The sequence below is a fragment of the Musca autumnalis genome, unplaced genomic scaffold (assembly GCF_047663935.1).
Source record: "Musca autumnalis isolate F117 unplaced genomic scaffold, ASM4766393v1 scaffold_5, whole genome shotgun sequence".
Classification (NCBI taxonomy): Eukaryota; Metazoa; Arthropoda; class Insecta; order Diptera; family Muscidae; genus Musca; species Musca autumnalis.
Window position 1 is genome coordinate 23,519,153 of NW_027412088.1, and position 26,627 is coordinate 23,545,779.

At 26.9% G+C, this 26,627-nt stretch overlaps 1 protein-coding gene across 1 annotated transcript; it reads left to right on the forward strand.

The window, feature by feature from the left end:
• On the forward strand, positions 1–26,552 carry LOC141406167 (scavenger receptor class B member 1). The gene is made up of 4 exons (XM_073991355.1): positions 1–843; positions 25,541–25,943; positions 26,020–26,270; positions 26,340–26,552. The coding sequence occupies exons 1-4, from the start codon at positions 223–225 to the stop codon at positions 26,550–26,552; spliced, it is 1,488 nt and encodes a 495-aa protein (XP_073847456.1). The 5' UTR covers positions 1–222.
• The last annotated feature ends 75 nt before the right edge of the window (positions 26,553–26,627 follow it).

Sequence of the window (26,627 nt, forward strand, 5' to 3'; positions counted from 1 at the left end):
ATGATTTTCCAGGCTTAGTTGTGGTCGATGCGTCTTGAAAGAAATACGGTTTGCGGTTAATTCAAAAAAGCGATTGGTGTTTAATAGACGTGGTTGAAATTGATCAAGACTGGATTGACTCGATGGTCATCCAATAATATTTTTGAACAGTAGTGTTAGTGGTGATCTTAGTCTAAAAACCTAGGAATAGACATAATAAAAGAACACAAACAAAAAAAAATCATGAAAGGAAATAAATGTTACAATACAAAACTAGTGCTACTTGGCATATCGGGTGTGCTATTCCTTGGGCTATTCATTGTCTCCCTCTGCGTTGACTATCAATACGAGTTGGTCAAAGAACATACACGTTTTCGCAAAGGTCTCTTATCCCAATATAACTGGTTGGATTCACCATATGGCCGCCTCAAGTTATACCTTTTCAATATTACAAATGCTGCAGAATTTCTGGCAGGCAATCATACCCGGCTGCGGGTTCAAGAAGTTGGCCCAATTGTCTATCGTGTTGTGGGACGTAATGAAATAATCAATCAAACGGCAGATACGTTAACTTATCGTAAAATACGTTATGAAGTTGCTGAGTTTATGCCCAATGAAAGTTGTTCCCCCGATATTTTGAATCAAACTATAATCCTGCCAAATTTGGTGTTATTGAGCTCTGCGGCTAAACTGTATGATTGGGGAATGTGGGTGCGACATGGCTTCAATGCGATTACCATAAATGAATCGGTATTTTTGACAAAAAGTGTCTACTACTTCTTGTGGGATTTTACGGTGCCAGCATTGAGTCTGTTGTCCAAGTATGTTCCAAATATTGTGTCGAATTGTGGACTTTTATATAATGTAAGTATGGAATTTTAAGGATTGCATTTTTAAATAATGTTTTTTTTGGAGAGTTGTCAGAGCTAAAAACGTGGATTTTTCAAGGAATATTTTTGAGGCAACTTTCAAGATAAAAATGCGAAATTTTAAAGGAATATTTTTAAGCAACTTCCGAGTTATAAACTTGTTTTTTTTTTTTTTTTTTAATTATATTTTTGAGGCACCTTCAAAGTCCTTAACGTGGATTTTTTAAAGAATATTTTTGAGGTAACTTCAGGGCCATAGGCGTGTATTTTTTTGAAGAATATTTTTGAGGTAACTTCAGGGCCATAGACGTGGATTTTTTTAATGAATATTTTTGAGGTAACTTCAGGGCCATAGACGTGGATTTTTTAAAGAATATTTTTGAGGTAACTTTAGGGCCATAGACGTGGATTTTTTAAAGAATATTTTTGAGGCACCTTCAGAGCTATAAACGTGGATTTTTTAAAGAATATTTTTAAGGTAATTTCAGGGCCATAGACGTGGATTTTTTAAAGAATATTTTTAAGGTAATTTCAGGGCCATAGACGTGGATTTTTTAAAGAATATTTTTAAGGTAATTTCAGGGCCATAGACGTGGATTTTTTAAAGAATATTTTTAAGGTAATTTCAGGGCCATAGACGTGGATTTTTTAAAGAATATTTTTAAGGTAATTTCAGGGCCATAGACGTGGATTTTTTAAAGAATATTTTTGAGGTAACTTCAGGGCCATAGACGTGGATTTTTTAAAGAATATTTTTGAGGTAACTTCAGGACTATAGACGTGGATTTTTTAAAGAATATTTTTGAGGTAACTTCAGGGCCATAGACGTGGATTTTTTAAAGAATATTTTTGAGGTAACTTCAGGACCATAGACGTGGATTTTTTAAAGAATATTTTTGAGGTAACTTCAGGGCCATAGACGTGGATTTTTTAAAGAATATTTTTGAGGTAACTTCAGGGCCATAGACGTGGATTTTTTAAAGAATGTTTTTGAGGTAACTTCAGGGCCATAGACGTGGATTTTTTAAAGAATATTTTTGAGGTAACTTCAGGGCCATCGACGTGGATTTTTTAAAGAATATTTTTGAGGTAACTTCAGGGCCATAGACGTGGATTTTTTAAAGAATATTTTTGAGGTAACTTCAGGGCCATCGACGTGGATTTTTAAAGAATATTTTTGAGGTAACTTCAGGGCCATAGACGTGGATTTTTTAAAGAATATTTTTGAGGTAACTTCAGGGCCATAGACGTGGATTTTTTAAAGAATATTTTTGAGTTAACTTCAGGGCCATCGACGTGGATTTTTAAAGAATATTTTTGAGGTAACTTCAGGGCCATAGACGTGGATTTTTTAAAGAATATTTTTGAGGTAACTTCAGGGCCATGGACGTGGATTTTTTAATGAATATTTTTGAAGTAACTTCAGGGCCATAGACGTGGATTTTTTAATGAATATTTTTGAAGTTACTTCAGGGCCATAGACGTGGATTTTTTAAAGAATATTTTTGAGGTAACTTCAGGGCCATAGACGTGGATTTTTTAAAGAATATTTTTGAGGTAACTTCAGGGCCATAGACGTGATTTTTTAAAGAATATTTTTGAGGTAACTTCAGGGCCATCGACGTGGATTTTTAAAGAATATTTTTGAGGTAACTTCAGGGCCATAGACGTGGATTTTTTAAAGAATATTTTTGAGGTAACTTCAGGGCCATAGACGTGGATTTTTTAAAGAATATTTTTGAGGTAACTTCAGGGCCATAGACGTGGATTTTTTAATGAATATTTTTGAAGTAACTTCAGGGCCATAGACGTGGATTTTTTAAAGAATATTTTTGAGGTAACTTCAGGGCCGTAGACGTGGATTTTTTAAAGAATATTTTTGAGGTAACTTCAGGGCCATAGACGTGGATTTTTTAAAGAATATTTTTGAGGTAACTTCAGGGCCATAGACGTGGATTTTTTAAAGAATATTTTTGAGGTAACTTCAGGGCCATAGACGTGGATTTTTTAAAGAATATTTTTGAGGTAACTTCAGGGCCATAGACGTGGATTTTTTAAAAAATATTTTTGAGGTAACTTCAGGGTCATAGACGTGGATTTTTTAAAGAATATTTTTGAGGTAACTTCAGGGCCATAGACGTGGATTTTTTAAAGAATATTTTTGAGGTAACTTCAGGGCCATCGACGTGGATTTTTTAAAGAATATTTTTGAGGTAACTTCAGGGCCATAAACGTGGATTTTTTAAAGAATATTTTTGAGGTAACTTCAGGGCCATAGACGTGGATTTTTTAAAGAATATTTTTGAGGTAACTTCAGGGCCATAGACGTGGATTTTTTAAAGAATATTTTTGATGTAACTTCAGGGCCATAGACGTGGATTTTTTAAAGAATATTTTTGAGGTAACTTCAGGGCCATAGACGTCGATTTTTTAAAGAATATTTTTGAAGTAACCTCATGGCCATAGACGTCGATTTTTTAAAGAATATTTTTGAAGTAACCTCATGGCCATAGACGTGGATTTTTTAATGAATATCTTTGAGGTAACTTCAGGGCCATAGACGTGGATTTTTTAAGAATATTTTTGAGGTAACTTCAGGGCCATAGACGTGGATTTTTTAAAGAATATTTTTGAGGTAACTTCAGGGCCATAGACGTGGATTTTTTAAAGAATATTTTTGGGGTAACTTCAGGGCCATAGACGTGGATTTTTTAAAGAATATTTTTGAGGTAACTTCAGGGCCATAGACGTGGATTTTTTAAAGAATATTTTTGAGGTAACTTCAGGGCCATAGACGTGGATTTTTTTAAAGAATATTTTTGAGGTAACTTCAGCGCCATAGACGTGGATTTTTTAAAGAATATTTTTGAGGTAACTTCAGGGCCATAGACGTGGATTTTTTAAAGAATATTTTTGAGGTAACTTCAGGGCCATAGAAGTGGATTTTTTAAAGAATATTTTTGAGCTAACTTCAGGGCCATAGACGTGGATTTTTTAAAGAATATTTTTGAGGTAACTTCAGGGCCATAGACGTGGATTTTTTAAAGAATATTTTTGAGGTAACTTCAGGGCCATAGACGTGGATTTTTTAAAGAATATTTTCGAAGCACCTTCAATGACCTAAACGTGGATTTTTTAAATAATATTTTTGAGGCACCTTCAATGACCTAAACAAGGATTTTTTAAAGAATATTTTCGAAGGATTTCCGTGGATTTTTTAAATAATATTTTTGAGGCACCTTCATAGCTATATTCAATGACCTAAACGTGAATTTTTTAAATAATATTTTTGAGGCACCTTCAATGACCTAAACATGGATTTTTTAAAGAATATTTTTGAGGCACCTTCAATGACCTAAACGTGGATTTTTTAAAGAATATTTTCGAAGCACCTTCAATGACCTAAACGTGGATTTTTTAAATAATATTTTTGAGGCAACTTCAATGACCTAAACGTGGATTTTTTAAATAATATTTTTGAGGCACCTTCAATGACCTAAACGTGGATTTTTTAAATAATATTTTTGAGGCACCTTCAATGACCTAAACGTGGATTTTTTAAATAATATTTTTGAGGCACCTTCAATGACCTAAACGTGGATTTTTTAAATAATATTTTGAGGCACCTTCAATGACCTAAACGTGGATTTTTTAAATAATATTTTTGAGGCACCTTCAATGACCTAAACGTGGATTTTTTAAATAATATTTTTGAGGTAACTTCAGGGTCATAGACGTGGATTTTTTAAAGAATATTTTTGAGGTAACTTCAGGGCCATAGACGTGGATTTTTTAAAGAATATTTTTGAGGTAACTTCAGGGCCATAGACGTGGATTTTTTAAAGAATATTTTTGAGGTAACTTCAGGGCCATAGACGTGGATTTTTTAAAGAATATTTTTGAGGTAACTTCAGGGCCATCGACGTGGATTTTTTAAAGAATATTTTTGAGGTAACTTCAGGGCCATAAACGTGGATTTTTTAAAGAATATTTTTGAGGTAACTTCAGGGCCATAGACGAGGATTTTTTAAAGAATATTTTTGAGGTAACTTCAGGGTCATAGACGTGGATTTTTTAAAGAATATTTTTGAGGTAACTTCAGGGCCATAGACGTGGATTTTTTAAAGAATATTTTTGAGGCACCTTCATAGCTATATTCAATGACCTAAACGTGAATTTTTTAAATAATATTTTGAGGCACCTTCAATGACCTAAACGTGGATTTTTTAAAGAATATTTTTGAGGTAACTTCAGGGCCATAGACGTGGATTTTTTAAAAAATATTTTTGAGGTAACTTCAGGGTCATAGACGTGGATTTTTTAAAGAATATTTTTGAGGTAACTTCAGGGCCATAGACGTGGATTTTTTAAAGAATATTTTTGAGGTAACTTCAGGGCCATAGACGTGGATTTTTTAAAGAATATTTTTGAGGTAACTTCAGGGCCATCGACGTGGATTTTTTAAAGAATATTTTTGAGGTAACTTCAGGGCCATAAACGTGGATTTTTTAAAGAATATTTTTGAGGTAACTTCAGGGCCATAGACGAGGATTTTTTAAAGAATATTTTTGAGGTAACTTCAGGGCCATAGACGTTGTTTTTTATAAAGAATATTTTTGAGGTAACTTTAGGGCCATCGACGTGGATTTTTTAAAGAATATTTTTGAGGTAACTTCAGGGCCATAGACGTGGATTTTTTAAAGAATATTTTTGAGGTAACTTCAGGGCCATCGACGTGGATTTTTTAAAGAATATTTTTAAGGTAATTTCAGGGCCATAGACGTGGATTTTTTAAAGAATATTTTTAAGGTAATTTCAGGGCCATAGACGTGGATTTTTTAAAGAATATTTTTAAGGTAATTTCAGGGCCATAGACGTGGATTTTTTAAAGAATATTTTTAAGGTAATTTCAGGGCCATAGACGTGGATTTTTTAAAGAATATTTTTAAGGTAATTTCAGGGCCATAAACGTGGATTTTTTAAAGAATATTTTTAAGGTAATTTCAGGGCCATAGACGTGGATTTTTTAAAGAATATTTTTGAGGTAACTTCAGGGCCATAGACGTGGATTTTTTAAAGAATATTTTTGAGGTAACTTCAGGGCCATAGACGTGGATTTTTTAAAGAATATTTTTGATGTAACTTCAGGGCCATAGACGTGGATTTTTTAAAGAATATTTTTGAGGTAACTTCAGGGCCATAGACGTCGATTTTTTAAAGAATATTTTTGAAGTAACCTCATGGCCATAGACGTCGATTTTTTAAAGAATATTTTTGAAGTAACCTCATGGCCATAGACGTGGATTTTTTAATGAATATCTTTGAGGTAACTTCAGGGCCATAGACGTGGATTTTTTAAGAATATTTTTGAGGTAACTTCAGGGCCATAGACGTGGATTTTTTAAAGAATATTTTTGAGGTAACTTCAGGGCCATAGACGTGGATTTTTTAAAGAATATTTTTGGGGTAACTTCAGGGCCATAGACGTGGATTTTTTAAAGAATATTTTTGAGGTAACTTCAGGGCCATAGACGTGGATTTTTTAAAGAATATTTTTGAGGTAACTTCAGGGCCATAGACGTGGATTTTTTTAAAGAATATTTTTGAGGTAACTTCAGCGCCATAGACGTGGATTTTTTAAAGAATATTTTTGAGGTAACTTCAGGGCCATAGACGTGGATTTTTTAAAGAATATTTTTGAGGTAACTTCAGGGCCAAAGACGTGGATTTTTTAAAGAATATTTTTGAGGTAACTTCAGGGCCATAGACGTGGATTTTTTAAAGAATATTTTTGAGGTAACTTCAGGGCCATAGACGTGGATTTTTTAAAGAATATTTTTGAGGTAACTTCAGGGCCATAGACGTGGATTTTTTAAAGAATATTTTTGAGGTAACTTCAGGGCCATAGACGTGGATTTTTTAAAGAATATTTTTGAGCTTACTTCAGGGCCATAGACGTGGATTTTTTAAAGAATATTTTTGAGGTAACTTCAGGGCCATAGACGTGGATTTTTTAAAGAATATTTTTGAGGTAACTTCAGGGCCATAGACGTGGATTTTTTAAAGAATATTTTCGAAGCACCTTCAATGACCTAAACGTGGATTTTTTAAATAATATTTTTGAGGCACCTTCAATGACCTAAACAAGGATTTTTTAAAGAATATTTTCGAAGGATTTCCGTGGATTTTTTAAATAATATTTTTGAGGCACCTTCATAGCTATATTCAATGACCTAAACGTGAATTTTTTAAATAATATTTTTGAGGCACCTTCAATGACCTAAACATGGATTTTTTAAAGAATATTTTCGAAGCACCTTCAATGACCTAAACGTGGATTTTTTAAAGAATATTTTCGAAGCACCTTCAATGACCTAAACGTGGATTTTTTAAATAATATTTTTGAGGTAACTTCAGGGCCATAGACGTGGATTTTTTAAAGAATATTTTTGAGGTAATTTCAGGGCCATAGACGTGGATTTTTTAAAGAATATTTTTAAGGTAATTTCAGGGCCATAAACGTGGATTTTTTAAAGAATATTTTTAAGGTAATTTCAGGGCCATAGACGTGGATTTTTTAAAGAATATTTTTGAGGTAACTTCAGGGCCATAGACGTGGATTTTTTAAAGAATATTTTTGAGGTAACTTCAGGGCCATAGACGTGGATTTTTTAAAGAATATTTTTGATGTAACTTCAGGGCCATAGACGTGGATTTTTTAAAGAATATTTTTGAGGTAACTTCAGGGCCATAGACGTCGATTTTTTAAAGAATATTTTTGAAGTAACCTCATGGCCATAGACGTCGATTTTTTAAAGAATATTTTTGAAGTAACCTCATGGCCATAGACGTCGATTTTTTAAAGAATATTTTTGAAGTAACCTCATGGCCATAGACGTGGATTTTTTAATGAATATCTTTGAGGTAACTTCAGGGCCATAGACGTGGATTTTTTAAGAATATTTTTGAGGTAACTTCAGGGCCATAGACGTGGATTTTTTAAAGAATATTTTTGAGGTAACTTCAGGGCCATAGACGTGGATTTTTTAAAGAATATTTTTGGGGTAACTTCAGGGCCATAGACGTGGATTTTTTAAAGAATATTTTTGAGGTAACTTCAGGGCCATAGACGTGGATTTTTTAAAGAATATTTTTGAGGTAACTTCAGGGCCATAGACGTGGATTTTTTTAAAGAATATTTTTGAGGTAACTTCAGCGCCATAGACGTGGATTTTTTAAAGAATATTTTCGAAGCACCTTCAATGACCTAAACGTGGATTTTTTAAATAATATTTTTGAGGCACCTTCAATGACCTAAACAAGGATTTTTTAAAGAATATTTTCGAAGGATTTCCGAGGATTTTTTAAATAATATTTTTGAGGTAACTTCAGGGCCATAGACGTGGATTTTTTAAAGAATATTTTTGGGGTAACTTCAGGGCCATAGACGTGGATTTTTTAAAGAATATTTTTGAGGTAACTTCAGGGCCATAGACGTGGATTTTTTAAAGAATATTTTTGAGGTAACTTCAGGGCCATAGACGTGGATTTTTTTAAAGAATATTTTTGAGGTAACTTCAGCGCCATAGACGTGGATTTTTTAAAGAATATTTTTGAGGTAACTTCAGGGCCATAGACGTGGATTTTTTAAAGAATATTTTTGAGGTAACTTCAGGGCCATAGACGTGGATTTTTTAAAGAATATTTTTGAGGTAACTTCAGGGCCATAGACGTGGATTTTTTAAAGAATATTTTTGAGGTAACTTCAGGGCCATAGACGTGGATTTTTTAAAGAATATTTTTGAGGTAACTTCAGGGCCATAGACGTGGATTTTTTAAAGAATATTTTTGAGGTAACTTCAGGGCCATAGACGTGGATTTTTTAAAGAATATTTTTGAGGTAACTTCAGGGCCATAGACGTGGATTTTTTAAAGAATATTTTTGAGCTTACTTCAGGGCCATAGACGTGGATTTTTTAAAGAATATTTTTGAGGTAACTTCAGGGCCATAGACGTGGATTTTTTAAAGAATATTTTTGAGGTAACTTCAGGGCCATAGACGTGGATTTTTTAAAGAATATTTTCGAAGCACCTTCAATGACCTAAACGTGGATTTTTTAAATAATATTTTTGAGGCACCTTCAATGACCTAAACAAGGATTTTTTAAAGAATATTTTCGAAGGATTTCCGTGGATTTTTTAAATAATATTTTTGAGGCACCTTCATAGCTATATTCAATGACCTAAACGTGAATTTTTTAAATAATATTTTTGAGGCACCTTCAATGACCTAAACATGGATTTTTTAAAGAATATTTTCGAAGCACCTTCAATGACCTAAACGTGGATTTTTTAAAGAATATTTTCGAAGCACCTTCAATGACCTAAACGTGGATTTTTTAAATAATATTTTTGAGGCAACTTCAATGACCTAAACGTGGATTTTTTAAATAATATTTTTGAGGCACCTTCAATGACCTAAACGTGGATTTTTTAAATAATATTTTTGAGGCACCTTCAATGACCTAAACGTGGATTTTTTAAATAATATTTTTGAGGCACCTTCAATGACCTAAACGTGGATTTTTTAAATAATATTTTGAGGCACCTTCAATGACCTAAACGTGGATTTTTTAAATAATATTTTTGAGGCACCTTCAATGACCTAAACGTGGATTTTTTAAATAATATTTTTGAGGCACCTTCATAGCTATAAACGTGGATATTTTAAATTATATTTTTGAGGCACCTTCAGAGCTATAAACGTGGATTTTTTTAATTATTTGCTTAAAAACGCATCAATTTCCAACAATATTGAATTTGCTGTTGCTGTTTTATTTGATTTTTATTTGTTATTTTTTGTTAATTTTGTTATTTTTACTTCGCATATTTAAATATGTATTTTCCACTCACTGGTGGCCAAGTTAATTCATACCAAAAACCATTGCATACCTTAAGGCTAACCATTATTAATTGATAAAATTTGCTTTTATTAAACGCATTGCTTAATAGCAAGCATATCGTGGAAAATTTTAGTTCCGCCTTATTTATTTCCTTCCTGCCGATTACAAACCCTTGGCTTATATTATTGAATATCAATGACAAACAATTCAAATAAATTATTTTCTTAAAAAAATAATATTCAATTCCCATTGCACAAAACTATAATAAACATTAAGAAATATAAATTAAGAAATTCAATGCGTGTGTTTGTGTAAATTGTTGTATGAATAAAACTTATGTTTTTAATGAATGAATCCGGCGCATCTTAATATTCTTTCCATTTCTAAACATTAAAACAGAAATAAAACAAAAAAAACAATTGACCAATTTTAATGCAATAGGTCACGTTAAGACTGATAATAAAGTGAACATAATCTCGAAATTAGAATATTCTATAGTGTCAAATGTGATTTTCAATAGTTGCCTGTGTGACACAGTTCGATATAAACAAATAGTGTGATTCACTTTAAAACTTATAGATCGTTTTATTTTTTTTTTTAATATTTACAAATTTAAAGTTTTATAACTCTCAAACAGATGTCCAAACTTGGCAGAAAATAGAACTATAATAAAAATATCAATATATAAAGACATGCTATAATGTTTATATGCACGTGAAATTATAAGAATAAAAAAACTAAAATCCCATTATAGATGTCTGTCTAATGACGTCAAACAAAATAATTCATATCTGTCCCAAATTCAAATACAGCGCGATTTAATCACAGAAAACTGTTGAGGAAACAAGTAGCAACAACTTCATCAGACCACTTGGGGATTTTATTTCTAACGTCTGCCCAATTTTTTAACGGAGGTTCTTATCAGCAAATTATTGCAATTTAAATGTCAAAAAGACCATAACAAAAATAATTGGTAAAAACCAAATTGAAATCAGACCACTTATAGTGAAACAATTAAATACAAATAAATACAAATAAACATTTTCGTACAACTTCTACACCATCTTTTAGAAGCAGTTCAAAATATTTCACTTTTAATTTTTTAAACAAAAACGTATTATTCAATTTTTGTATATTTTAAAAGGAAAAATAGGTCGATTTGAAAGAATAGATCGATCTTCATAACTATAATTGTGGTTTTCGGTGCTATAGTCGTGGATATTAAAGAACATTTCGAGCGATAGTGAATTTTTAAATAATATTTTTGGAGAGTCTCTTATGATTGGAATATTGTTTGTACGAATTTTAATTATTTCATTTTAGTATTTAATTTTTTTTTTTCAAATTAGGATCTTTAGACATTTTAGAATTTTTAAAAAAAAAACATTTTTTTAAATAATTTTTAAAAGATTTTCTAAGAATATTTTTAACAATCTTCAGAATCGTAGATTTTTTAGGAATTTTTAAAATATTTTTTTAAGAAATTTAAAAATATTTTTGAAATACTTTTAAAGAATTTTTTTAGAATTAAAAAAGAATATTTTTTTTTTAATTTTTTCCAAAATGTTTTTTTTTTAAATAATATTCGATTTTTAATGAAACATTTTTGACCAATCTTCAGAACTATAATCATGGATTTTTAAGAATTTTAATGAATTTTTTTAGAATTAAGAAAAAAAAAATAAAAAATATATTTTTTTAAATTTTTTCCAAAATGTTTTTAAAGATAATAGTCGATTTTTTATGTGAAATTTTTGACCAATCACCAGAATTACCATCCTGTATTTTTTAAATATTTTTTTCATAAATCATAAAATAGTTTTAAAGAACGATGTTCAGAAAATTGGATTTTTTACAGAATTTAAAAAAAAAAATTGTATTTTAATTTTTATAAAAAAATATTAACAATTAAAAAACAATTAAACATTTTTTAAATAATTTTTTGAGTTATGTTCAGAGCTATTTCTTGTTTTATAGAATTTTTAAAACAATTTGTTTTGAGAAATTTTTAAGCATTTTGAGAAATATTTTTTTTTTTCAAGAAATTTTTAAAATATTTTTTGAAAAACTATTAGAAAATTATTTTAAAATTAAAAAAAATTAAGAATATTTTTTTAATTTTTTCCAAAATGTTTTTAAGAAATATTCGATTTTTAAAAGACATTTTTAACCAATCTTTTTGGATTTTTAAGATTTTTTATAAATTATTTTTTTTAAAATTAAAAAATAAAATAATATATTTTTTTAAATTTTTAAAGATAATAGTTGTATTTTTTTGAATTTTTGAAAAAACACATTTTTAAAATAATTTTTTTACAGATCTTCTAGAATATTTTTAACAATCTTCAGAATCGTGGAAATTTAAAAATATTTTTTGAAATACTTTTAAAGAATTGTTTAGAATTAAAAAAGAATATTTTTTTAATTTTTTCCAAAATGTTTTTTTTAAATAATCGATTTTTAAAGAAAAATTTTCGACCAATCTTCCAATTTATAATCAAAGATTTTTAAGAATTTTATTGAATTTTTTTTTTATTTATTTATTTAATAGATTTTAAAATATTCATTACATTATAGAAATTGTAAAAATATACAAAATGTTTTAATCTATAAACGACTTAACATGAACGTTGTGAGTCGGAATGGCATGGAAAAATTTCGATTGTATATTAATAATGATTTATATTAAAAGTGTATAATACTGTAATTCTGTTATTAAGAGCATTAGCAAAATTCATCTAAAATAAGTTTCCGATATTTTAAACAGGATATTAAATATTTGTATAAAATGTTAAAGCCTCTGGTATCATTTAAAATATTTAATACTTCATACATTGCAAGTGATGATTTCAAAAAGTATTTATATCTGAATTCCTTCAATACAGGACAAATTCCAATAAAGTGATATGTATTATCTACGTCGCCTACATTACATAATGTACATGTACCTATGGTAGACCGTTTGAAACAGCGCGAGTTTAGATCTAATAAGCCGCTCCTTGCCTTGATCAAAATACCAACCATGTGAGATGAGAAATTGAGTAAAATTGAGGATTCACCAAAGTAGTTCAATTGCGGATATAAATCGTGAAATTGTGAACCTCTTGCCAATCTAATATTACTGCTCAATTCATGTGTTTTGAGTGTTTTCAGGATACTTTGTGAGTACCTACATAAGGGAGCAATTTGATTCGGAGGAGTATATTGAATTTTACTGCATAAATTTGTCCATTCTGACGCCCAATATGTTGAATCACTAATAACCTTGTTTGCCAGTTCTCGAGGTAATCTGTCAATGGGAAGATTTAATGCTCTGTTTATGTAGTCGAAGTGGAGTTTCAATGTGTCTAAATATAAACTTTTTAGGCCTGTTTCAAGGAATAATATATAGTTAGGTGTGTTTTTAGGTAATTGTAACATTTTTTTAACAAAAAATCTTAAAAGTTTTTCAACTTCATCAAATTTTAAATACCCCCAAATTTGAGCGCCATAAAACATTATTGATTTGGATGCTGCCGAAAAAATTTTTAGTTTATTGGTGTTAGTAATTTTTGGGTTATTGATATAGTTAGTCCATGTAGACGTAATAGCCATTTTAGCAGATCTCAGTTTAGTTGCCAGGTGTTTTCTGAAAGATATGTTGTAGGTGAGTTCAATACCCAAATATTTATAGTTATTAACAATTTCTATTGTCTGGTCATCATAATTCCATTTCAGTTTCTTGGAGATTCGTGGACCATTGCGGAAAATCATGATTTTGGATTTATCCATATTCGCTTTTAAACACCACATTTGGCAGTACATATACAATGTGTCAATCATATGTTGTAATTCATCTGGCGAGTCTGATAAAATTACTATATCATCTGCATAGAGAAGGATTTTAACACAGGTTCCCGATACGTTAACCCCCCCTGGTAAAATATCTGACAGATCATTAAGATACAGTGCGAATAGGATAGGGCTTAAAACACAGCCTTGCCGCACACCTTGATTAACGGTGATTGGATCTGATAATGTGCTGCCGAATCTTATTTGACTTACGTTCTCAGCATAATATAGTTGCAAAATGCGGATAAACTTAGAAGACAGCCCAGCAGATGCTAGTTTATAGAATAGGGAATTCCGGGGAATCATGTCGAAGGCGCTCGAAAAATCTACGAAAAATGCATATGTATTTTTCCCGGAGTTTTTATTCAAGTGTACTATGTTAACCAGATTGAAGATATTGTCTGTAGTAGAATAGTTTTTTCTAAAGCCGGCTTGAAACTCGGAAAGTATGTTATTGTTTTCAATCCAACATGTAAGGCGGTTTAAAAGAATATTATTGAATATTTTGCAAAGGGTGTCTATAAGTGACAACCCACGATAATTGCTTGGACAATTAGGATCACCTTTTTTGTAAAGAGGCAGTAAAATAGAATTGTGAAAACTTTTAGGGAACCTTTCTTCAGTGAAGATAATATTCAAGATGGTTAGTATTTCATTTACAAAGCAAAGAGGAGCATTTTTGTAAAACTCATAGCATATGCCATCAGGACCAGGGGCTTTGTTTTCTTTTAAGGACTTTAAAACCGACATAAGTTCTATTACTACTATAGGTGAATCAAAATATTGATTTATAATTTCTGGCATGCACCAATCTAATTCGCACAGATGATTCGAATTTAAAAGCGAGAAGAAATATTGCTGAAAATCATCTGCATTCAGTTCGGAGGTTAAAGAAACATGTTTTTTCTTCATGCTATTTGATAGCTTCCACCAATCCTTGGACGATGAGATAGAGTTTAGTTTGTCTATCTTTTCGTGAATGTATTCCGTTTTCCGATTTTTACAGCACAGCATGTAATTTTTTCTAGCTCTTATGTACTTCTGTCTCACATCATGTAGGTTGGATCTTCTGTATGTATTTAACCACTTCATCATTACATTACGCAGACGTAGACATTTCCTGTTAAACCAATCCTGCTTTGGCTCAAATCCTTTGGATGGCTCGGAGTAAGCTTGTCGGATTTTACTTTTAATATTTTCGACCATATCATCTATACATGTTGGCACATCTACGATTGAGTCAGTGGATAGTCGGCTGATCTTTTGGGAATATGTTGACGCAGTTCTTTTATTCCAAAGTAATGAACATGGCTTATCATTGTGTGAAACAGAGTTGTTCATCATTGGAACGCGAAAGGTAACATGCAACGGCATGTGGTCGGAAAAAGGTTTATTGCCAATCTTAAGTTCGTATACATACGCCAGCAGACTATGCGAACATATGCAATAGTCGATCACAGAACTACCAACACCACCACAGAAAGTGAACTCACCGCTTGGATCCCCATGTATGCGGCCGTTCAGAACAATCCCACCAACGTCGTCAAGGGTGTCTAGTAAGAGTTTACCATTGCTGTTAAGTGTCTTATCTTTTGAGCATCTAATATTATTTATATGTGGAAAATGTTCTAGGATATGCTTGTCCAGATTTTGCTCTGTGGCTATTCTGGCATTTAAATCCCCAACAATGCAGAAGTTGGTAGGAGAGAACTGGGTTAAAAAATCATCAAAGATGCGAAAATCAGTATTCCAATTTGTGCAGTTTATGTAGCGAGGAATGAAATAAAATACATTTTCATTAAATTTTGCGTAAAGAATCACATTATAATTTTGCAATGTTTGGAATTTAAAATTGTATATTTTTTGTAAGGTTTTCTTGAATCCATATAAGCAACCCCCTTTGGCACGCCCAGCAGAGTGTATTTTTTCGGCATCGATTAATTGAAGAGAATAATTTTGAAACATTGATGTGTAGATATGACGTTTTTCACGCAGAATATGGGTTTCAAACAAGAAAAAGACGTCAAAGTTGTTTAAATAGGTTACGAAGTTTCCAAAGTTCAGTGAATTTGCCATGTTTGCAATATTGTATGATAGTAAACGACACAGGTTGAACTGCTATTGGGTAGGTGCGATAGATTGTACTTCCTGGTGGGATACGTTGCCAGTGCGGGAGATGACATCAGGGCTATAATTTGTAGAAGCCAGTAATTCGCGCAAATAAACAGCATCATTGTTGTTTTGGGCCACAAACATGCTATCAGACCACGTATATTTCTTGTCGTTCACATACAGACAAAATTCACCGAGTCTGATTTTTAACTGATTATCCGACTTTGACAGGGATTTACTTAGCTCCCGTAGTTTATATCGAGAATGTTGTTCTTGTTTGGTATAGTCTTTTTGAATAAATATTTCACCATTTTTCAGACGGCTATTTGCTGTTAATACATTTGACGCTTGCAAAGCACTTTCAAGATTAAAAAGGAAGTAATTATGGTTTTTGCCGGCTATTTTCCGAATGCTCGCAATTCCGATGCGTAAGTTAAGCACTCCAGAAGAAAATTGTAGGAACTCAGACTTCGCGTCGCTTACATTTGTACTTTTCAGTCCCTTTACGATTATGTTCGACGATCTGGTTTTGCGATCTATCTGTTCCAGTCTTGACTCTAGTCTTGTAATCTCTTGTCGCATTCTTATATTTTCATTTCTAAGCTCGTTAACTTCTTCCTTTATATTTGCAATATCTTCCTTTCTAGCTACATCACTTAATTTCTCATCCAGTAGGCTACAAAGCCGGTCCCATGAGAAGATATCCGATGTTGCGCTGGTCATTGTTTGATAGAGGTTCCTTTTATTGATATTGTTTATTTCTTCAGGCGAAGTAAATTCAATTGGTCTCTTTTTGTTCATTTGTTTGTTTACATCAAAGAGAAGAAGAAAAATGCCCGGCGGAGTGTAAAACAACAACGTCACTGGCAAATGTAGGCAGTAGCACAAAGCAGGAACAATTATAAATATATTGTTTTATACAGCGAGAAATCAAACAATTTCAATAATACCGAGTAGAAGAGTGAAAAAATATGAGTTATTTTTCTATATTGTTGTAGAAAATACACTTTTATGTTATAATTTAATAATTTTTCCTTCACTGATAATTTTATGACTTTTTGACAGTTGAGAAGCAGGGTTGCCAATCATTTTATTGAATTATTTTTCTTAGAATTAAGAAAAACATAAAGAATATATTTTTTTTAATTTTTTCCAAAAATTGTTTAAATATAATATTCGATTTTTAAGGTGAAATTTTTGTCCAATCATTTTTTAAATATTTTTTTCATAAATCTTAAAATAGTTTTAAAGAACGATGTTCAGAAAAGTGGATTTTTAAAGAATTTTTAAAATAATTTGTTTCAAGCAATCTAAAAAAATAATTTTCGAAAATTTTTTTTAGAATTAAAAACAATTAAAGAATATTTTTTTTAAGTTTTTCCAAAATGTCGATTTTTAAAGAGAAATTTTTAACCAATCTTCAGAACTATAATCCTGGATTTTAAAGATTTTTTATAAATTATTTTTTAGAATTAAAAAATTAAATAATATATTTTTTTTAATTTTTTAAAAATAATAGTCGATTTTTAAGAAGAAAATTTTTAACAAATCATCTGAAGTACAATCCTGGATTTTTTAAATATTTTTCTTTCATAAATCTAAAATAGTTTTAAAGTACGATCTTCGGAGCCGAGGATTTTTAAAATAATTTGTTTCAAGAAATTTATTATTATTATTTTTTTTTTTTTTTTTTTTTTGAAAAACTTTTAAAGAATTTTTTTAGAATAAAAAAATTAAAGAATATTTATTTATTTATTTTTTTTTTAAGAAATTGTCGATTTTTTAAGAGAAATATTTGACCAATCTTCAGAACAATAATCCTTGATTTTTAAGATTTTTTTAATTATTATTATTATTTTTTTTTTTTAATTAAAAAATTTAAGAATATTTTTTTAACTTTTTTAAAAATAATAGTCGATTTTTAAAGGAAAATTTTTGACCAATCATCAGAACTACAATCATGCATTTTTAAAATTTTTTTATAAACCTTAAACAGTTTTAAAGAACGATCTTCCGAACCGAGGATTTTTAAAGAATTTTTAAAATAATTTGTTTCAAGAAATTTATTTTTTTAAATACTTTTAAATTTTTTTGAATTATCTTTTTAGAATTAAAAACAAGTTATAGATTTTTTAAATCATTTTTTAAATATTTTTTTCATAAATCTTAAAATAGTTTTAAAGAACGATGTTCAGAAAAGTGGATTTTTAAAGAATTTTTAAAATAATTTGTTTCAAGCAATCTAAAAAATATTTTTCGAAAGATTTTTTTTTTTAGAATTAAAAACAATTAAAGAATATTTTTTTTAAGTTTTTCCAAAATGTCGATTTTTAAAGAGAAATTTTTAACCAATCTTCAGAACTATAATCCAGGATTTTTAAGATTTTTTATAAATTATTTTTTAGAATTAAAAAATTAAATAATATTTTTTTTTTTTAATTTTTTAAAAATAATAGTCGATTTTTAAGAAGAAAATTTTTAACTAATCATCTGAAGTACAATCCTGGATTTTTTAAATATTTTTCTTTCATAAATCTAAAATAGTTTTAAAGTACGATCTTCGGAGCCGAGGATTTTTAAAATAATTTGTTTCAAGAAATTTATTATTACTATTTTTTTTTTTTGAAAAACTTTTAAAGAATTATTTTTTTTTCAAAATGTTTTTTAACAAATTGTCGATTTTTTAAGAGAAATATTTGACCAATCTTCAGAACAATAATCCTTGCTTTTAAGATTTTTTTAATTATTGTTATTATTATTTTTTTTAATTAAAAAATTGATGAATATTTTTTTAACTTTTTTAAAAATAATAGTCGATTTTTAAAGGAAAATTTTTGACCAATCATCAGAACTACAATCATGCATTTTTTAAATTTTTTATAAACCTTAAATAGTTTTAAAGGACGATCTTCCGAACCGTGGATTTTTAAAGAATTTATAAAATAACTTGTTTCAAGAAAATTTTTTTTTAAATACTTTTAAATTTTTTTGAATTATCTTTTTAGAATTAAAAACAAGTTATAGATTTTTTAATTTGGGGAAAAAAAGTAATAATTAAAAACACACACACACACAAATTTTAAAAATAATATTAGATTTTTAAAGAGAAATGTTTGACCAATCAATCTTCAAAACATAATCCTGAAGTTTTTAAATTTGTTTTCATACATTTTAAAATAGTTTTAAACTATAATTCTTAAGAATTTGTTTTTAATTTTTCTAAGCCAATAAACAATTATTTTTTGTACGATCTTACAAGATTTCTAAGCATATTTTGAACTATCTTCAGAGTTCTAATCATTGATATTTTAATGAATATTTTTGAGCGATGTTCAGAAATATGATCGGGAATTTCTAAAGAATTTTTAAAACACTTTAAATAAAGTATTTTTAATTTTTTTGAAAGATTTTTTAAGAATGTTTTAGGATTTATTTAAATAATTGTTTTAGTATTTTAATTCTTTTTTTTTAAAAAATATTAAAATTAAAAAAAAATCAATTAAAGATTTTTAAAATAATTTTTAAGCTATGTTCAGAGCTATTTTTAATTTTTATAGAATTTTTAAAACTATTTTTTGAGAAACTTTCAAACATTTTTAAAGAATGGCTTGATTGCTTAAGCTGGAGTATTCAACAACAAACAAAACAAACAGAATGTTTTTTTTAAGATTTTTTTTGAAGTATTTGATCAGAATTAAAAAAAAAAATTAATTAAACATTTTGTGTGTGATCTTAACATTTTTTGTTTTTAATTTTGGAATTACATTAAAGAATTTTTAAAATAATTATATCAACATTTTTTTATAAAAATAGTTTTGAGCTATCTTTAAATTTATAATCGTCGATTTTTTAAAGAATATTTTTGATCGATCTTCAGAATTATAATCGTGGATTTTTAAGAATTTTTAATTTTTTTCAAGATATTTTAAATTTTTTTTTTAATTTTTTGATTTTTTAAAGATTTTTTTAATTATTTTTTAAAGTTTAAAAACATTTTAGGAATATTTTTGGAATTTCTAAAAAAATGAAGAGTACAAAAGTCTTTCTAAAAATTTTTTTTTTTAAATATTTAAAAATATTTTTGTAAGATTTTCAAGAATTTTGTTTTAAGATTTTTAATCATTTTTTATGGCTTTACCTTATTAATTGCGTGCTGCGCAACACAAATTACATGTGTTTCAATTTCAAATACTTAAATTTTTAATTTTTTTCCAAGAAATTTTAAATTATTTTTAAGGAATATTTTTTAAAGAATTTTTAAAATATTTTTTTTTCAAGAAATTTTGTATTATTATTTTTTTATATTTTTGAAATTTTTTTTATAGTTTAAAAAATTAAAGAATATTTTTGGAATTCCTACAAAATTCAATTTTTAAAATATTTTTTTGTTTTCAAGAAATTTCAAATTATTTTTAAAGAATATATTCTAAGAATTTTTAAAGTAATTTTTTTCAAGAAATTTTATATTATTTTTTTTAAATTTTGAAAAATTTTTTATAGTTTAAACAAATTAAAGAATATTTTTGGAATTTCTAGAAAATTAAAGGGTAAAAAAATAGTTTTTCAAGAAAGTTAAAAATATTTTTTTAAGTTTTTTTTCGAGAATTTAGTTTTCAGATTTCTTAATTTTAGAATAAAAATTTAGAATTAAAAAAACAAAGAATTTTTAAAATATTTTTTTTTTAGTTTTTAGGCATGATTTTAACGCTCCCAAGAGTCGATTTTTTAATTAATATTTTTTGAGTGATCTCCAGAACTTTTAAATATTTTTAATAAATGTTTAAATATTTTTATTTTTTTGTACAACTTCAGACTTTTTTATGTACTTAAAAAAAAAGAGTAAAAATAATTTTTTAAGATCATTTATATCATTATAAACGTAAAATTTTAAAGCATTTTTAAAACAATTTTGTTTCCAAGAAATTTTAAATTATTTTTAAAGAATAGTTTTTTGAGCATTTTTTAATTATTTTTCTACGAATTTTTTAAATATTTTATTTTCAAGAAATTATATTAATTATTAAATATTTTTTAATTAAATATTGAAATATTTTTTAATTGAAGGATTTAAAAATAATATTTTTTGATTATTTTTTAGAGTTTAAAATAATTTAAAGAATATTTTATTTCTAAAATAATTTTTTTTTTCAAAAAATTTAAAAATATTTTGTAAGATTTTCAAGAATTTAGTTTTAAATTTTTTTATTTTTTTTTTTTGTAGAATTTAAAAAAAATCAAAGCATATTTTTTAAGATTTTAAGAGTCGATTTAATATCTTTTGATAATTTTTTTAGAGTTTTAAATAATTTAAAGAATATTTTCTTTCTAAAATAATTTTTTTTTTTTTCAAAAAATTTAAAAATATTTTTGTAAGATTTTCAAGAATTTTGTTTTAAAAATTTTTAATTTTTTTAGAATTTAGCATCAAAAATCAAAGCATATTTTTTGTACGATCATAACACATTTAGAATTTTGAAAAAAAAAAAGGGAATTTTTATAATATTTTTTTTCAGATTTTAAGAGTCGATTTTTTAATGAATAATTTTTGAGCAATCTTAAAAACTATAATAGCGGATTTTTAAAAAACTTTTTGAATTATTAGGAAGGTTGGCGTTTTTTGTTTGGGATGACGACTTCTATTTTGTTTTTCAAAATAGTCAGGCTTAATCCCATAGTCGTTGAAAAAAAAAATGAAAATCCTTTAAAAATTGAAGATAATAGCAAATTACAAAAAAAGTTGCTCAAAAAACATTTTTTAAATTATTTTAAAAACTCTAAATAATAATTCAAAAAGTTTTTCAAAATAGTCAGGCTTAATCCCATAGTCGTTGTTTTAATATTTTATTAAAACAACTTTAATTTTTTAGTGGGACAAAATTGGCGGTGTTTACCAAGGGGTAAGGCAGGGAATACTTTAGTTTCAGATCTCGCCACAGATCTTCATCAGTTCCCTTATTTCTTGTTTTTCAACAAGAAACTTTTTATACCCAAGTGTCAATTGCTAGCTCAAATAGATACGTGCGCAAAGAAACACTCTGATCGAGAATTTCTTTGGTACTACCTAAACTCTAGCAACTTCACTTGCAAACAAAACCAAATTCATCCCAAACAAAAAACGCCAACCTTCCTAATTGTGAGACCGGGCACCGTCAAAATGTTGTTTATTGCTGTAGTATGCAATACCAACAAATTAGTTATGTGTTTTTTCGTCGAGAATCGACGAACGCATAGCAGTGGGAAAAATTTGGTTTTGTTTGCAAGTGAAGTTGCTACAGTTTAGGTAGTACCAAAGAAATTCTCGATCAGAGTGTTTCTTTGCGCACGTATCTATTTGAGCTAGCAATTGACACTTGGGTATAAAAAGTTTCTTGTTGAAAAACAAGAAATAAGGGAACTGATGAAGATCTGTGGCGAGATCTGAAACTATAGTATTCCCTGCCTTACCCCTTGGTAAACACCGCCAATTTTGTCCCACTAAAAAATTAAAGTTGTTTTAATAAAATATTAAAACAACGACTATGGGATTAAGCCTGACTATTTTGAAAAACTTTTTGAATTATTATTTAGAGTTTTTAAAATAATTTAAAAAATGTTTTTTGAGCAACTTTTTTTGTAATTTGCTATTATCTTCAATTTTTAAAGGATTTTCATTTTTTTTTTCAAAATATTTTAAATTATTTTTTTTTAATTTTTTGAAAGATTTTGAAAGAACTTTTTTTAAAGTTAATTATTTGTTAGAATTTAAAAAAAATTAATGAATATTTTTGGAATTCCTAAAAATTTAAGAGTAAAAAAGTCTTTCTTGTAAAATATTTTTTTAGAAATTTAAAAATATTTTTGTAAAATTTTCAAGAATTTTGTTTTAAAATTTTTTTTTATATTTTTTATACAATAAAAAAAGAATATTTTTTGTATTATCATAAAACGTTTAGAATTTTGAAAAAAAAAATAAGGAATTTTTAAAATAATATATTTTAAAGGTTTTTTATGCTAGCATATTTTCAGCGCTCTCGAGAAACATTTTAAAATATAATTGTTTTGTTTTTAGAATTTTCCAATTTTTTTTACAGAATTTTTAAAATACCACATTTGAACGAATTTTTAGTATTTTTTACGATTTTTGTGAAAGATTTTATAAGAATATTTTATAAAGATTTTTTTTAATTCTTTTTTAGAGTTTATAAAATTCAAATAATATTTAATATCTAGAATATTTGTTTTTTCAAAAAATATTTTGAATTATTTTTCTAAGAATTTTTAACATAATTTTAAAATATTTTTTTTTAAATTGAAAAATTTTAAAAGATAATTTAAAAAAATTTGTTAATTATTTTGTAGAGTTTAAAGAATATTTTCTTTCTATTTTTTTTTTTTTTTTTTTTTTTTTGTTAAAAATTTAAAAATATTTTTGTAAAATTTTCAAAAATATTTTTTTTAATTATTTTTCAGAATTTAACAAGAAACCAAAGAATAGTTTTGTACGATCTAAAATTTTTTTGAATTTTGAGAAAAAAAATTTTAAAATAATAAATAATAACTTTAAAAATATTTTTTGAAACACTAATTTTGAACGAATTTTTAGTATTTTTTAAGATTTTTTTGAAAGATTTAAAAAGAATACTTTTTAGAGATTTTTTTAAACTATTTTTTAGAGTTTATAAAATTTAAAGAATATTTAATTTCTAAAATATTTGTTAAAAAAACATTTTGAATTATTTTTCTAAGAATTTTTAACAAAATTTTTTTCAAGAAATTTTAAAATATTTTTTTAATTTTTGAAAGATTTTAAAAGTATATTTTTAAAGATTTTTTGTTAATTATTTTGTAGAGTTTAAAAAATTTAAAGAATATTTTTTAACGATTTTTTTTAATTATTTTTTAGAGTTTATAAAATTTAAAGAATATTTAATTTCTATAATATTTGTTTTTTAAAAAAAAAATTTGAATTATTTTTCTAAGAATTTTTAACACAATTTTTTTTTCAAGAAATTTTAAAATATTTTTTTTTTTTGTTAATTTTTGAAAGATTTTAAAAGTATATTTTTTATAGATTTTTGTTAATTATTTTGTAGAGTTTAAAAAATTTTTCTTTCTAAAATATTTTTTTTTGTTAAAAATTCAAAAATATTTTTGTAACATTTTCAAGAATATTTTTTTAATTATTTTTCAGAATTTAAAAAGAGACCAAAGCATAGTTTGGTACGATCTAAAATGTTTTTGAATTTTGAGAAAAAAGAATTTTTAAAATAATAAATAATAAATTAAAAAATATTTTTTGAAATACTTAAAATACCACTTTTGAACGAATTTTTAGTATTCTTTTACTATTTTTTGAAAGATTATAAAAGAATATTTTTTAATTTTAATTATTTTTTAGAGTTTATAAAATTTAAAGAATTTTTAATTTCTAAAATATTTGTTTTTTAAAAAAAATATTTTGAATTATTTTTCTAAGAATTTTTAACATAATTTTTTTTCAAGAAATTTTAAAATATATTTTTTTAATTTTTGAAAGATTTTAAAAGTATATTTTTTAAAGATTTTTGTTAATTATTTTATGGAGTTTAAAAAATTTAAAGAATATTTTTTGTCTAAAATATTTTGTTTTTGTTAAAAATTTAAAAATATTTTTTTAAAATTTTCAAGAATATTTTTTTAATTATTTTTCAGAATTTAAAAAGAAACCAAAGCATAGTTTGGTACGATCTAAAATGTTTTTGAATTTTGAGAACAAAGAATTTTTAAAATAATAAATAATAAATTTAAAAATATTTTTTGAAATACTTAAAATACCACTCTTTTTAGTATTCTTTTACTATTTTTTGAAAGTTTTTAAAAGAATATTTTTTAGAGATTTTTTAAATTACTTTTTAGAGTTTATAAAATTTAAAGAATATTTAATTTCTAAAATATTTGTATTTAAAAAAAAAATATTTTGAATTATTTTTCTAAGAATTTTTAACACAATTTTTTTCAAGAAATTTTAAAATATTTTTTTTTGTTAATTTTTGAAAGATTTTAAAACATATATTTTTTATAAATTTTTATACTTATTTTTTTATAAATTTTTGTTAATTATTTTGTAGAGTTTGAAATATTTAAAGAATATTTTCTTTCAAAAATATTTCTTTTTGTTTTGCCTTATTAAGGCGAAGGTAATTTTTTTTGTTAAAAATTTAAAAAAATTTTGTAAAATTTTCAAAAATGTAGTTTTAAAATTTTTAATTATTTTTGAGAATTTAAAAAGAAAACAATGCATATTTTTTTACGCGATCTATTTTTTTTTAATATTGAGAAAAAAGAATTTTTAAAATAATTTTTTAAAGTCTTTACCTTAAGCATATTTTGAGCGCTCTCAAGAGTTATAATCGTGGATTTTTTTAATAATATTTTTTGAGCGGTCTTCAAAAGTACAATCGAGTATTTCTAAAGAATTTTGGTGATATTCTTTTGGGAATTTGTTGAACTATTTTTTTAGAATTTTAAAAGTTTTTTTTAAAGAATATCTTTTTTGTGCAAACTTAAGACTTTGTTGTACTTTGAAAACAAAATTAAGAATTTTTAAAATAATTTTTGAGAGATCTTCTGAGCTATAATTTTTAAAAGATTTTAAAAACAATTCTTTTCAACAAAAATTAAATTATTTTTAAAGCATATTTTTCAGAATTTGAAAAAAATGTTGAAGAAAAATTTGTGTGTGATTAATTTGTTACATTTTGGAAAACATTACATACTTTACTCATTAGTAATTACTCATTACTTAGTAATGAATAAAATAACCTATTTTTCAACCAACTAGTAATGCCCTTCAACTAATTTATTTGTTTCCTCTCTCTTATTTTGCAGGCCATGCGTCAAAAACCCGAAGTCTATACGGTGCGCATTGGCACCAAAAATGGATTTGAGAATTTCTTTCGCCTTGTGGATTTGAATGGTAAAACTTACTTTCCGGAGCGGCGTTCTAATTATTTATATCCCAATCCCAACGAGGATTGCCCCATTGTTGTGGAAAATACATTTGACAATTCACTCTTCCCGCCGTTCCTAAAAAATGACACCGATTTAAATATTGTTGCAGTCGAAACATGCCGCACCATGAAAATGTACTACAATGGAACGGAAGAAATAATGGGTTTGAAGGGTTATCGCTATGTACTCGGCCATCGTAATGAGCGACCCAGTTGCCTGGACAATTCAATGGGTATAAAGCTGCACAAGGGAATGTATGATGTGTCCAAGTGTTTGATAAGTGAGTATTGGAATAGATGAGAGAGGGGTTTCTGAGCTTTATCAAATTATTTATTTTTTTTTGTTCTCTCTTCTAGATGATGTACCTTCGGCTTTCTCCTTGCCCCACTTTTTGGGTTCTTCATATAACTATTCACAACATTATGAGGGTTTTGCACCTGATGTCAAGAAACATCAACCCAGCATTACCTTGGAACCCACAACCGGTGTTCCGCTCGACGAAAGCTATCGTTTTCAATCGAATATACCAATGCCTGACATGACAGCCTTTTCCAAGGATTTACAAAAACTAAGCAATATGGTTATACCCAACTTCTGGTATGAATATGTAAGTATTTTGAGAAAAGGTTCCAGAATCTTTAGACATAATCTTTTTTTTTTCGTTTTTATTTTCCAGAAATTGGATGAATACCCCGCCCGTGTCTCAATACCCCTGAAATTGAATGTCAAATATGCCCCCATACTGCAGCCCATTCTCATAGTTATCTTTTTATTTATCTCCTTAGTTAGTTTCCTTAATTTATATCTTCTCATTAAGCAACAGACCTTCAAGGAGGTCTTCTGCAAATTCTATAGTCTGATTAGAGAACTTAGGCAGAAAAAAAAGTAGTAGACCAGTTTTTTCTATAGTTTTAAGATCCCATTGCTTAGACCTAAGTTTAGTTTATAAGTTATGCTAATTATA